General features: G+C 37.8%; 1 protein-coding gene across 3 annotated transcripts in view; it reads right to left on the bottom strand.

Annotated features, from left to right (window-relative positions):
- Nucleotides 1–420: 420 nt before the first annotated feature.
- Nucleotides 421–14,696, bottom strand: part of SLC71A2 (solute carrier family 71 member 2) — a 59,804-nt gene continuing 45,528 nt past the window's right edge. For all 3 annotated transcript variants that reach the window (XM_090038563.1, XM_090038564.1, XM_090038565.1), the window contains 4 exons: nt 13,579–13,691; nt 10,348–10,445; nt 7,216–7,376; nt 421–2,126 (listed from right to left, as the gene is read on the bottom strand). In XM_090038563.1, the coding sequence (XP_089894689.1) occupies nt 1,923–2,126; nt 7,216–7,376; nt 10,348–10,445; nt 13,579–13,691 (576 nt within the window). In that variant the 3' untranslated portion in view covers nt 421–1,922. The remainder of the gene's footprint in view (nt 2,127–7,215; nt 7,377–10,347; nt 10,446–13,578; nt 13,692–14,696) is intronic.

Raw genomic sequence — 14,696 nt, 5'->3', positions numbered from 1 at the left:
AACACTGGCAGAATGAATGGTTTTTAGTAGATCTGCCCCAATTCAGAAGTCTCAGAATTTTAACATAGAGATAATTGTTAAGAAGACTATATTAATCAAATGAAAAGCATCAGTTATCCATCAAAAACGGCAACATTTGAGTAGTCAGATTCACTACTCGGGGCTTTGATTATTAAAATCTATAATACGAATTGTTACCTTGTCCTCCCCAGCTCATTTGCTGCCCCATGCATCAATCACACTTTGTCAGACGCATACAGTGAACCTTCTGGTGTAGTGAATGCCCTACTTGTATGAAAAACATACATGTACTTCAACTAGAATACTGCAGTATCTATTTGAATAGTAAATCTTCAATCTGAAGCAAGTAAAATGACACCATGGAAGCGAACTGCAAGAACACACACAACGCATGAAACCTAGAAAGCATAAAAGTTGCAGATTTATTATGCATTAGTTAGCTTATTAACTTAAAAACCAAACCATAGTACAAAAGGTCTGTTATCTCTGCTCAAGGCGGAACAAGTTTCAAAATATATATTTTTTTAAAATTTGTTCGGTCAATACACAATCCTTTATAAAAGCTGTATATCTGTCAGTACCCTCATTACATTTATAAATACAAGATTTACACAGCACCCCATCTGGAAAAAAATTAAAACTCCTTACAAATATCTACATATATTTCATACATATAAAACATTCATAGGAGTACTTTGTTAAAGTTGGTTTTGTTTAATGGACCATTTACACTGCAGCAAAATACATATAAATCTGTATAACTTTTCATAAAATGTCTCTAAAAATTAGCACAATGCTTTGTAGACACTGAACTTTTTAAAGCATCTTTTTAGAAAGGAATTTAATATGCATATTTCCATGAGATTCAGCAGGTGAGACAGACTGATATGAAGGCTAAATATGATCAATTATAAATGCACACTAAGTAGCAGTTAAGGCAGGGGTGAAATTAATGGGAAGAATTTTCATATGGCAGATAGTGACAAAATGCAATAAATACACACAAGTCTTGATGTAAACTACCTTGGCATCCAATTAACCTGACTCTCCACACTAGAAATGTTCACATTTGTTCATGTTACACAGCACGTCATTACAATCCCATTTTCTACAAGCAGAGTGTTACCACCTCATCAGTGCTCCTGGGTGCCAAGATTTTTTTTTTAGCCACTTCAGGTCAGACACCTCTGGAATGTGGGTTTAAGACTTGTATGTGACCTTCATTCACAGGCAAGGTTCTCAATGTATGATCATTTAACTATAAAAAAATCTTAGTTCTATCAATGCCCTATGGCATATTAGGTTCTATGTTAGTAAGGGATATTGTAGATTACAGGCTCAGGAGTTTTAATATGACATTTATCCATCAGTAGCGTTTCAGATACTAGAACTGTATAAATTAGTCCCCTCCCATACCCATGAGGGGAAAAGGGGCCATGCATACAAAGACAAGACATAAGAAATGCAAAACTTAAATCTTTAAATATATGTTGGCAAGAACTGCATTCTGCCTCAGACCTGCTTATTTTGCATATGATTTTGGGAACAAAATGTCCAATTTATTTTTAAGTTTGGTCTCTCGGGAAGGTCTGTGCATTTAAGATTTTTCGCTCCAAAACCAGGGCTTCAGACGGCATTTGTGGTTGACTATCAGGAACATGATTAAAAGTCTCAAACTTTACCTTGCTCTAATACCAAACACTTAGTGGGATTTTTGTTTTGTATAACCACAGGCCCATCCAGAATTCACCATCCACACACAACAGATGCGTTGCTCTCAGCTAATCTCCTTTAAGTGGCCAGAAGCTTCTTGCACCCTGCCCACTTTTGGATTTCAGCTCACGTGGAATTTATTCTTGTAGCTGCTGTTTTGTTTTTTTTTTAAACCTTTAAAGTTAGCCCTATACACTGCTATCTTGAAGCAGTGGTTCTATGTCTTCTTCGCTGCCGCGATCTGGGTTGTTGCTCTGGGTACTACTGATGCTGTTGCTGTGCTTCCTGGTACTGCTGGCTTTACTGTGCTCAGGAATGAATAAGGCAACCAGAAAAGCCAGAAGGACTGCACATGCTCCAAAGAGGAAGGGTGGACCAGGTATGATTGCTCTCTGAAAAGAAATGAACCAATTAGTAAGTACGAAAATTTGTTATTAAAAACTGTGCTACAAGTCAGGAAGCCGTAAGAAAAAGGTTATTATTAAAAGGGGGGTTTTTTTGGTTTTTTTTTTTTTACAAAGTGTGACATGCTGAGTTGGTATGTGCACCACAATAATGCATGCAAACAGAAACTACTCCTTCGAATAATTCCACAATGATAGGTGTAGGGATCTTAAGTCTATAGGAATTCTTGTAAAGTTGGTTTCTATCCAAATAGTGACTAGCATATGAAACGGACGCCGATTTAGTAGTCAAATATGCCTACATAACGAAAAGTCAGAAAAATTCAGGGGCTAATATTTCTAAACCATCAGAAACTGGTCTATGACTCTCTCACAGATATAAAGTGAAGCTAGTCAGTTTAAACTTCCTAGGCACATTTAGTAAAATGCAAGCAAGGCCATAGAACTGGCACATGTTACTTTTAAAGAATGGAGTTTTACCAGTACAGGAAATCTAGTATCAGTAATGGTACTTCGAGACTGAGGCCAGTTTTCAGATTTTTAAACACCAAAACTTTTCATTTTCTAAAGTTGCTAAACAAGCGTACCCAAATAAAACAAAACAACACAAAACACAGATGCAAATTTCCTCATCTACATTCAAAGGTATTGACTACTATCAGGGTAGATAAAAACAAACAGACAGACAAAAAACTGCCAATAATTTTTTTAAAGTACTAGTTTTTTTAAAGATTTAAATCAGATTTTTAATTTTTTTAATTCAAATTTAAAATTAAGGTTTCATTTTTAAACAGATTGAAATTTGATTTTAATACAACATAGGTGAAGGCAACAGTGCTAGACTTCTTTGCCCTGCAAGCCAGATGGGCCATGCCCAGCCTCTGGCTCCACAGCAGGTACCATCATGTGATCCTTTGATCAGGAGTAGCCTCTGAGTCCAACTGGATGGTATTAGATTTTATTCTCCCCAAGATCTGATTTATTTAGCTTTCAGCAGAAATTATATTTTCATTTGGATTGGATCATTTAAAAAGCTGAGAAATCACTTGAGATTTGAAAAAGCCAGACAGCTTTTCTCTTCCAGGTTACGAATGAAGACAGGGAAGAAAATAAAGGAGGATGAAATTTATGATTTTTAAAAAAAACTTCAAAAGGAAAGGCAGTAAAATTTTTCAACTACCTAGGTAAAAATAATGATTGTCATTTTAAAAGAGAATTAGGCAAGTAGTCATTTAACCTTAAATGACTTTTACTGAGACATTTTAGAAAATTCTCCCCAGGATGACCTGAAATAATTAGTTTAACTCACAGTTCATACTTCTAATGCTAGAATAGTTGATGCTAGTATTTAATAAATTAGTTAGTTGTAAATGTGCACCATGTTTTGATAAAAAAAGTATCCAAATCAAAACATTAAGGTTTTTGTGCGTTTAATTAAATTCAAGTTGACATCATAATGCAGCTTGATACAAACATGAGCAAAAGGTTAATCATTTAGTGAATACAAAAATATATATTTCACCATTTTATAGCATACTAAACATAGTATTACTAATAACAAAAGTGTGTTAACTTATATATTTTTAAAATGTATATGTCTACTTTGTGTACTTGGGAAACATATGTACCAAATCTACTGTAAAAACTGCATTTAGTTGTAAAATCAGTAAGTTTTATTGTTATATCAATCAATCACCTTTCTTTTAAAAAATTCAAAATAATATGATTAAAAAAAAAAAAAAAAAATCAATGCTTTAAAGCCACCTGGATTACTGTTACAATTTTTAGACACTTTCATTGTTGCTGTTTTACTGGAAGGAGTTGAAATATAAAAAACAGACTACCCAAAAGTGCTCTGAGCAATGAAAATAATGCTCGAACAATACTTTGATTACATTCCCAGTGATAACTTAAAGATGAAAAAGATTAGCTGAAAATGCTACCTTTCTTCTTAAAGCTCTCAAGTTTGTAATGACTTATATACAGGTTAACTAAAACAAGATTTAAACATATTTGACCTTTATTATTCATGTACAGGATGCCAGAAAAATATCCTTCTGGAAATGGAAGGATAAGTACCCTTCCTATTTATTTATTTATGAACAAGAGATGTATTGGGACTTTTCTACGACTGGAACAGTGTCACATTGGAATGTCCCTTAGATTGCAGTTCTCAAACTTCCAGGAGAAAGGGGACAGAGTCAATACATATTCTTTAGGTCCTTTCCAAAAAACTTGCCTAAGTCTTCCAACCAAAAGGAAAATGAATGTTTTAAATGTATGTCAAGACAAAATACATTTTAAAGTGTGAGGTAGTTTTTACAAGCCGTAAAAGGGAATTCACTTGGTTCTTTTTCATTTACTATTGATTGCAAAAGACACAAGCAGACTACTTTAGATTTAAATAGTCTTTAAATATTCATATTTAGAAATGTTTAATAAATCAGTCATTTAGAAGATGTCTAAGCCTACTGTTGACGAAACGCAAGGGAAACCATTTTTTCTATTTATAAATTCCTTCTTACAGAAGCACCAACACATCATCCATGTGCATTTCAGAGGAATTAAATATAATTAGGAGATGGTTAAAAGCTGTATGGCATTAGTTTTCACCCTAGAGGTCTATTAAGCCACTATTAGGTCTTCTGTATACACAGGTCAGACCAGTTTAACTAAAATTATTTTTAAAACAGTTCAGTTTGAGGACACAGTTTTACTACAAATTGTACACTCTACAGACACGAGGAGCTGCAACAGTTTAATTAAAATGTTTTAACTGTATCAATGCAACCTATATGAAAATCAATTAGGTCTACAACTAGAAAGTGATAACCAACCTAAAAATGTCAAGTGGCTAAAAGTTATTTATAATTGTACACAGAATTCAAGATTACTGGGATAGTGGGTATGGATTTTCAGTTAATCTACTTGTCAACTATTTTACAGGATTGAGGAAAGAGCACATTATTTAATTAGAGATTCTAAATATAATATGTTAACAGAAAAAAAATGTTCTCATTTAAAATCAGAATACTATTTAAAGGGTAATTAATCAACATGAGACAATTACATCAAGTTGAAAGAGTCGTGTTGAGAATTATTACACAAAACAATCAAATACTGCAGGTGGCTGGTGTTTCTGCCATACATTTTTAGAATCATATTTATGTAGAACAGAGGTTGCCAACCCATGACCTATGAAGCCACTGGATCCGACCTCTGGACATGCTGCTGTGACTACTCACTCAATGCTGTTAAATGACGAAGTGCTGGCAGAGGACGGGTCCTAGTGCCTGCCATCACAAAAGGAGGTCACATTCTTGTCTACAGCTGAAAAAGGTGACCTACTACTGATACAGAAAACCTTTTATGTATAAATGTAGTGCCCTTTACTGAATTTGTCTCAGTTGTGATCCCTGACTTAAGTGTTTTAGAAGCATTTTTAAATGGCTTTTTTTTTCCCTCTTCTTTTTTAAAAGAGAGAGAAATTCTTTCAGGTTGTTAGACTGCTAAGCAGAATGAAGATCAAATTCACATCCGAAACTAAATAGGAAAATATGGGAAGAAAACATGGTCCGAATAGTTAACTTTTCTTCCATACAACTTCGTTAGGCATCTTGTAACTATGAAAACAGAGAGAAGACTGCAGAATGGAGGTCTGAATCTAGCCCAGCATGACTAGCCCCTTTATAGTCTAAACAACTACTCACGTGTTCCAAGTTATCCATGTGCCTAACTACTTTTCTGTACTGGATCCTACGTATAGTCTCTAAATATGAGGAAAAACAGTGTGAACCCCCCCGCCCCTTATTTTTTTTTTTTACCATGCAGTGCAATCCAAGGGGTGTGAGAGAGAGACCACTGTTGCTCCAGCTTTGGTCTGGGGCACCTATGACATGGTGGCTCTGGCTCCAGTTTCAAAGCTAGAAACAGAGCTGCCACACAGGGCAACTGACGGCAGAGGAGAGAGGAGGGGCAGGCATCAGGCCACTTGACCCCCCTCCCCCCATTTTAAATTTGAAGTTCTTTTGCATTCAGGTAAATATGGCAAGTAGGCCTTTTAGAAATACTGGCCATCTAGGAAGCCTGGAAAGAGATGGAAGTGAGGATATGTCTGAATAGGTCAAGGCAGACAGGCTAAAGAGTCCATGTAAAAGAAGACTCAACAAGAGTCCACACAGATGAAAAATGTTAATCAGGACTCTGATGGTTATAAAGCAATTAAAAAAAAAGGCTGAGAACCAGTCAGGGCAAGTGTCAAGAATATGACCTTAAAACTTGATGCGACAAACAAAAGGGAAGTCAGTGAAAGGAATCTCAAGGGGAAAAAAATTTAAAAAGATGAATATTGAGAATTTCTATTTAATTCAGAATGAGTTACGAAGGAAGGGAAAAAAGAACAAGACCAAGATAAGTCTCCAATGGATATTTTTCTAACATCCCATCAATATAAGTAGCAGTTGTATACAGTAGTTATTCTTATAAATCACTGTCAACATTAGATACTAAAAACTTACTTGAATAAGTAGATCTAAAACATCATATTTAAGAAGCTGGTTGTAGCTTAAAGTCAGTGTTTGCAGTCCTTATCGCTAATATATCAGACACAGCTGAAAAATCATAGCTGCATATAAAAGAGTTTTTTGTCATAAAAGTGTGCATGTGTGTGTGCATGTGTGCACATGTGTTTCTTTGCAGGAGTTTATTTGTCCAAGCAAGATCAGTCAGGGAACTCTTTAAAAAAAAGCCCCCAGGAGACTTGACTAAATCTTTTCAAGCAAAACAGCAAGCAGCAACACAGGATAAACACAACAGTGCAAGCTGTTGGCAGGAGTATCTCTCCACATTATAGATATACCCATCCATGCACCCAGACTCGCTATGCCCCACTTTTAGGGCGTAACACCTACACTGTAAGAGCTGAAATCAAAATTCTTGCTTTGAATCTAGTCTCTCTTGTGACTTCTTAACTTAATTAAAAACAAACCCCAAATTTAGTAACAAACTATTCCAAAAACTCAATATCAAGATTTTATTCATCCAAGTTTTATATTTTTGACAGAAGATAAAAATATACCTCATCACTAGGATCCTCCATGGTATTTTTCTTCTCAGAACTCTGGACAGGTACCAATCCACTGAGCTCCACGTGGAAGAGAAAGAAAATAAAACCATACAGCGCTGGCCCCAGGCCATTACACAGGCCCCTAATTCCAGTTATTATTCCTTGGACAACACCTGTGTAAGGATAAAGTAACAGGGTGGAGGAGGGGGTTAAAAAAAATTTGAAAAAACCCCAACCAAACAAAAAGACCTTTTCATCAAACATTTTTACTTTTAATAAGGTATTATAACTTGAAGAGTTCTCTTACTGGATTTTCATGAAAGACTATAAAATGCTAGCTTTACATCCACATGATAGGGTACTCAGAAAAGCCATTGAGGAGGATTAGTTGGATTTCAGATTCTCTAGGTGAGCATACAGCATTGTCAATGTATTAGTGAGCTACCAGCAGACAGTCTTATTTAAATTTTTAATTCAGAGATGACTAAATTAGAATCTTACTATTCCCCTTTAATGGGCGTGCTCAAATGCCACTTTAGTTAACTGTCCCCTACCCAAACTTACACTGAATAAAAAAAATCAAGATGACGTGCAGATATTTCCTTATTCAAAAGAACATGCAGTGTTACATACGAAACGGATCATTTTTTATGTGCAATTTTTTTTACCTTACATCTGAACTATGGATTATCAACAGTGAGCAAGAAAAGAAAATCAAGGCTTGAGATTAATTTCAATAAATCTTACTGCTGCTCCCAGTAAGAGGTAGAACATTATAATGCCAATTGCTAAATTTATAAAGGTTTATCCACATATGCAAGTTTATTTCCAATTTTAGCAATGAAGAAAAATTAACATTTAGATATTCTCACTACAGTAAGTGGCTCATTAAACGCTGATAGTACATGATAAAAATATACAATCTGCCTTAAAGATCTTGAAAACTAAAGAAAAAAAAAAAGTCAGCAAAGCAAGCACCATTCAAGTCTCATGGCAACTATACTTACTGAGCCAGGTAGTATGAGCATGTGAAAACCATAAATCCTTGCATAAAAAGGAAAATAAGGTAATATTTTTGGGTTTAAACAGGTGAAAGACACAACCTTGTTTGGTTTGTGCAACTGTTGTTTTCTCTCCACTAGGTGGCAGAACTTCCACTCTACAAGTCTGAATCCCTTTCTGTATACTATTAGCTACTTGAAAACTGAACAATGCATAGATGTCTTTCCTTTAAACTTGTAGGAGTACTCTTCCCCACTACATTTACCCTGCTCCTCACCCCCTCCCCTGCCCTTTTTCAAATGCTTTTATTTTGGTTTGAAAAAACTATTCATTTTATTATCCAAGCAGACAACTGGAAACCCATTCTTCCCACCTCCTCCACCCCCAAAGAAGCTTGCTTTACATTTGAAATCAAACTGTTAATGAATGTTAGCTTAGAAAAAAAATAAGACAAACAATGGCACCTTTCATACCCCTGCATCTCAACAAGAAACTGCCTCTTAGGACTGCTTTCTGTTTTGTCTTTCTAGTTCCATAAATTTCAGTAGGTCGGGGTATTATGTTTTGTGTTGTGTCAGAGTTGACTGTATCTGTGCTAAAAGGTTAGACAATGGATTTGTTGAAGATGGTTTGCATAGGGATCATCCTGCCTCAGGCCAGGGGGAAAATGGGCAGGAGGTTGTCTAGATCAGAGGTTCCCAAACTTTTTTTCCCCAAGTTTACCAGCTGCCCGTGTACCCCTGCCAGCATATGGTTTATATGTTAATCCCTTAAATGCCAATTATTATTATAATGAAATTAAATCCACTGTTATACAATTTTTCATGTCCCCCCCCCCGCCCCAATGTCTTGCATACCCCCAGGCGTACACATACCACAAGTTGGGAAACCTGGTCTAGACAACTGAGGTTCCTTCCTGCCCTTCTCTGATTCTAGATTTTCCACTTCTTTGTTTTAATGTTCTGCTGCAGAACTTATAATAAAGACTATGTGTTCATATCTGCCTTTAAAGCCCTATGCGTAAGTAACAACAATAAATACTGCCACGTATGCAATTAAGAGTTTTGCCAAGGTCAACTCTTGTTTTTGGCATTTTAAAAAATAACTTCAGGTTTGCTTGGGGGTTTTTGTTGTTGTTTTATTTCTCTTCATTTCTCTTTGGCTTCCCATATGAAAGAAAGCTCACATGGGTACAAACCCACAAGTCCTTTCTTCATCATACTTTTTGCTGCTTCTGAGAAAGACAGCTACATTTTACTAATTTATTTTACAACACGTGAACTGTTAAAACAGAGAAATAGTTATGCCAGTACCTCACCATACCAGAGAGGAAAATGATTTCTTGGGTATCTATAGAGCCAGCATTATGGGTGCCATGGTCAGAGGGGCACCAAACACTCTCACACTGCTCACAACAGTTCTCTCCCCCTGCCCCTTCCCAGTCAATCCCCACCTCAGGCAGGAGGAGCAGTACCCAGCCGAGCCCATCCCCTGCCTCCAGCTGCCCCAGGAAGACCCGGGCTGGGCAACAGAGGCAGTAGCAGCAGTGCCTGCCTAGTGCACCATGCCACACCGCCTCTCCACTGGACTGTGCCCTGCACCCCTGCCTTCCTGATTCTGCCTGCAGCAGTGCTGCTGACTGAGGCAAGCGGAGGAGGAGGAGGAAGTGGGGCACCAAAATACAAGTTTACCCAGGGTGACATTTTCACTAAAGGCCAGCTTTGGGTAACTAAAGTAACTAGATAGTTAACACAGCGACTCAGCTGCTATGAAAGTAAGTTAGTATTGTGACGCTAAACTTCCCACAGCTACAGACCAATGGTCATAAAAAGGAGGAGGAAAAAGCATTAAAGATTAGCAACCTTTTCCATTCTTTTTTTATTACCTTTGAAAGGCAACTATGTAGACAGGTGACTGCATGACCATAGCTACACTTTTTATAACGCAAGATAATTATGATTCAAATGAATGTACCTCTCCTCACAAATATTCATAGTGACAAACCTTTAAAGCTACTGTCAAGGAACTTGATTACCTGTCATCTTATCTGAAAAATACAGTTTAGTTGATATTCTGGTTTCAAGAGAAATGAATTGAAAAAACATTTCTGGGAGGACAAAAATGTTAAATTATTGAACTCACCTTGCTGATCTGACTCTGCATTTCGTGAAACCAGAGCACTAACTGCTGGGAATGTAATACTTGACATAGCTGCCACTGCTCCTGCTGCCCACATCATCCTGTTGATTAAAATACATTAATATGCTTATAGTTTCATAGTAGTCTGAAGTCAAAAGGGACCTGAACAGATCATCTAGTCTAACCCCCCACCACTGGCCAGAGCACATGCTGGGAATCACATGACCCCAGACAGGTGTTCATCCAACCTCTGTTTGAATTTACCCAAGGTAGGATCGAGGACCACTTCCCTAGGAAGTTGGTTCCAGATCCTAGCCACCCTAACAGTGAAATAGGGACTCCTAATCCAGCAGCTTCTGGCCACTGTTCCTCATCACCCCCTGTTCCGCTGGGGGGAAACGGGGCCCTTCCTATTTGCTGCTGATCTCCCTTAATGAGTTCATAGGCAGTCACCAAATCCCCCCCTCAGCCTCCTCTTGCTGAGGCTGAACAGGTTCGGGTCCCTCAGCCTCTCCTCAGAGGGTCTGCCCTGTTGCCCTCCAACCGAGCTGGTGGCCCTCTGAACCCTCCCAAGGCAGGCCACATCCTTCTTAAAGTGCGGTGCCCAGAACTGGACACAGTACTCCACCTGTGGCCTGACCAATGTCTCGTAGAGGGGGGAGTATCACCTCTGGCCCAGCTTGAGATGCATCTTTGGATGCACAAGGTGTGGTTGGCTTTGCTGGCTACAGTCTGGCATTGGCGGCTCATGTTCATCTTGTAGTCAATAATGACTCCGAGATCCCTTTCCGCCTCTGTGCTCACAAGGGGGAAGCTCCCCAGCTTGTATGTATGCTGTGGATTCCTTCTCCCCAGGTGCAGCACCCTGCATTTATCTACATCGAACCCCATCCTGTTACCATCCGCCCACTTCTGTAGTCTGTCTAAATCTAATTGTAGCCTCTCTCTCTCTTCGAGAGTGCCTACCTCTCTCTCTCCCTGCTTAAAGTACAGAGGAAGAACATTTCTCTCTGAAAATTCACTCACACAAATGAGAACCCAACCATTCACCACTGCAAAACACTTCAGGCTTTTAAGTTTTGGTATATGTTTACGTACAGTTTAACTAGCTAACTACGTATTCTCTAGCAGTGTTACAGAATAGCATGCAACAGCCTCTGCCTGTTTCTATTTATTTTTCCCGATTTCACTTATCCCAGTTAACTAACCAGAGGAAAGGCATACATGAGTTCAACAAAGCGTGATGCAGACTACTACTTGGTTTGTAAGAAGTCATGCCAAGGAGTAGCTTCAGAGAATTTACTTTCGGGATGGGTGTGCATGACTGGCTATGCTAGAATTTAATTGCATCCCAGTTTAATAGCCTCAGGGTTAATTGAAAAATAAAAAACACAATGTATGAGATTGTCCTATATATAGGAGAAGTTATTGGAAGAAGATATGCATTCTGAGAATTGCTTTTGAGTATATTAATATAGAAAGATGAGAACAGATCAACTCTGTTTTCAGAATTTGCTCTATTTTCCCACAGAGACCTTTATATATACTTTCATCTAGTGCCACTGATGAAGTTACCCTCAAGCTCATCTGAAATACTAGAGCTCTGACAAGTTAGCAGTCATTCATCACTATAGAAAAGGTACCATACTCCAAGGGAAGTAGTTATTATCTTAGTTCTCTGCATTACTTGCTTCCCACTTTCACAGGGCTGCAGGAGTGCAGTTGATGCAGAAACCCAAAACAATCTTAATTGACCACAGCAGGAATATTGCAAGTATTAGAAATGGTACATTGAGAGTGCCTGAAGCTGTTAAACTAAGTCAAGTAAATGGTAAAAATCTGTAACTTGCAAGCTAGTACAGTGGTTTTCAACCTTTTTTGTATTAGGACCCATTTGTAAACGCTGATGGCCAGTCTCAACCCAGTGCTCCTCACTCCTGACCCACTGGGTCCCCATCCCCAGGCCCCAGCCTCCCAGTCTATGGGGAAAGGATGGGTGTGTGGAGTTTAAGGGCCTCAGGGGCCCCAAGCAGCCCTTTGCAGGCTGGAACTCTGCCAGCCTGCAAGGAAAAATCCACGGTTTCCCACATTTTTCTCCTTTAAAGGAGAGTCCATTTTTAAAGTTTGTTCATGACTCTTCCATATATTCTTGCATTTGGGTCACAACCCATAGGCTGAGCAAAGCTCTACTAGTAAACAGCTTCCTAGAAGGCCTAAGGTTTAATTACTAACAGTAAACAACCAAGAACACACATATGCATGCTGCAGCATTAGTTATACTACTAATAACTGAACGATGTAACCTTGAATTGTTTATCTATTGCTATATTGTAACTTCATGTTTATGCCAAGTTCTCTTAACCAAACTGTTAGAAATTTCAGATAACTATAAAGGGGAGTAGCTTCAGAAAATCCAGTCAGGAAAGGAAGCCAGGAAACTGATAAGAACACATTCCAGATTTGAATTCCTCCCTTCAGTTTCACAAGGACATAAATTTTGGCTAACTGACACATTGCAAGAACATCAAAGAATTGGTCTATGCTGGTTCCCAGAAGGCCCAAAGAGATCAAGAATTATAATTAGCCAATCAGAAGATGGTTGTTAGAATTAAGTAAATATATACATTGGCTTAGTCAAAATTGAAAAACAGCAAGTCCCAGAAATGACCTGCTGCCAGTATAAATCAATCAATCCCCTCCTGTCCTTCATGCTGGTCCTCCCCCAACAATATTACAAATGAACTGCATTTTAAACAGCAGCCAGATTCACACTTATTCCAATGCTAATTCTGTGCCTGGATTAAACAAGTTGTTCTCAAACTTTTTAGATTCAAGGCATTTCTCAGAAAATACCACTCCTTATATCTTTCTCTTTTTTCTTGAATATGGAAAAATAGATCATTTCTTCTGTTGCAAAAAACCCAAAAAAAACTCAGGAAGACCACAACAGGTCAGAATGTACTTTACACTATGGATTCCTAGTTAAAATCTGTTTATCTTCTGAATCATGCGGGTGTTTGAGTACCTAATAGTATTAATATACAGCAGCCTTAAAAGAGACTGCTCAGCACCCCAGGGTGCCATGGTATCCTGGTTGAAAATGACAAATTGATGTTAATCCAGTTCTACAATACTGAAGCTTAGCATGGATAAAAATGATCAAAATGATCAGAGTTCTTGAAAAATCTTTTAGGTCTCATAAAATTTGCATGCAGCTCAGAAATGTGTACTTACCAAGGCTCAGATCCAAAACCATACCAAACCAGTTGGAGTATTTGAAAGCCGAGACCAAGGAGGACTGTATTCTTGTTCCCTATTGATCTCATCAGGATACCGAGAAATGCAGTCTGTAAAAAATACAAACAAATCTCAAGTATGATTTGTTAAAAGCAATATCCAGTTCCATAGGAGATAATCCAAGCAGCATTCACTACTACTGAAGAAATGCCATCAAACTGTCACTATATTTTTATATTTTGTCTAAACATAGACCTTCAATTTGATCCCAACCTGATTTACAGGTACTGCTAAAATTAAAAAGCTCTTGAGTCATGCTTAGTAGGCACTTCAGTGTACACCTCCCCCACCTCTTTAATAATAAAAAAAAAAAACTGTATTAAAAAGTTGAAATAAGTATTAAATAGAAGAGTCAACTTTTCAGGAAACGGGTTTTCCACTTCACTTTTTCCATAGTGAATAGGAGGTCAGTTTTAGCATAATGAGTTGGTTAACCATCCCAGGAAATCTGGACACAGACAGTGCTCAAAGCCATCTAAAAACTACAAATATTGGCTATAAAAGAAAAACAACTTGCTTTGCTCAATGCTATTTTGTTCAGTACAGAGCACAATCACCCAAACTTACATTTAAAACTCAGAGCACTTGACTTGCCTCTTCAAGTTTACTTTCATCAAATCTCTTTATACATTTCCCCCTCATTTCTTCCCCTCCTTCATTTATTTTCTCATTACTGCCTTTTGTTTATCATTCTTTCAACTGAGGATGTTACTGAGCACACTCTCACTTTTGCTAAAAGTGAAAGGAATACTAAGGAAAGTAAGACATTCCCAACCTAGAGGAAAAGCAGGAGTGACAACTGTGGGGAACAGCACAAGTTCAGCAGTAGTGACAGGAGAGCCCACTGCTTCTGATATCTCCTGTTGAAGAAGCTTGCTCTACAAGGCAGGCATTACTCACTACATAGTACTTGACAGTATAGTCATATGGGAGTTTACTGTTAAACTTAAAACCAATGCAATAGCACCACAGTAAGAGGAAAGTGAATCATGTCTGTAGTTCTCTCATACTACCACACTTAAATCACTATGCATGTCATTCAGCTACTGGTCTTC

Source organism: Crocodylus siamensis, chromosome 3, assembly GCF_052110815.1.
Source record: "Crocodylus siamensis isolate JL-2025a chromosome 3, ASM5211081v1, whole genome shotgun sequence".
In the NCBI taxonomy this organism is placed as follows: domain Eukaryota; kingdom Metazoa; phylum Chordata; order Crocodylia; family Crocodylidae; genus Crocodylus; species Crocodylus siamensis.
Note: the sequence above shows the minus strand (reverse complement) of the source record. Positions and strands in the feature narration are given on the sequence as shown.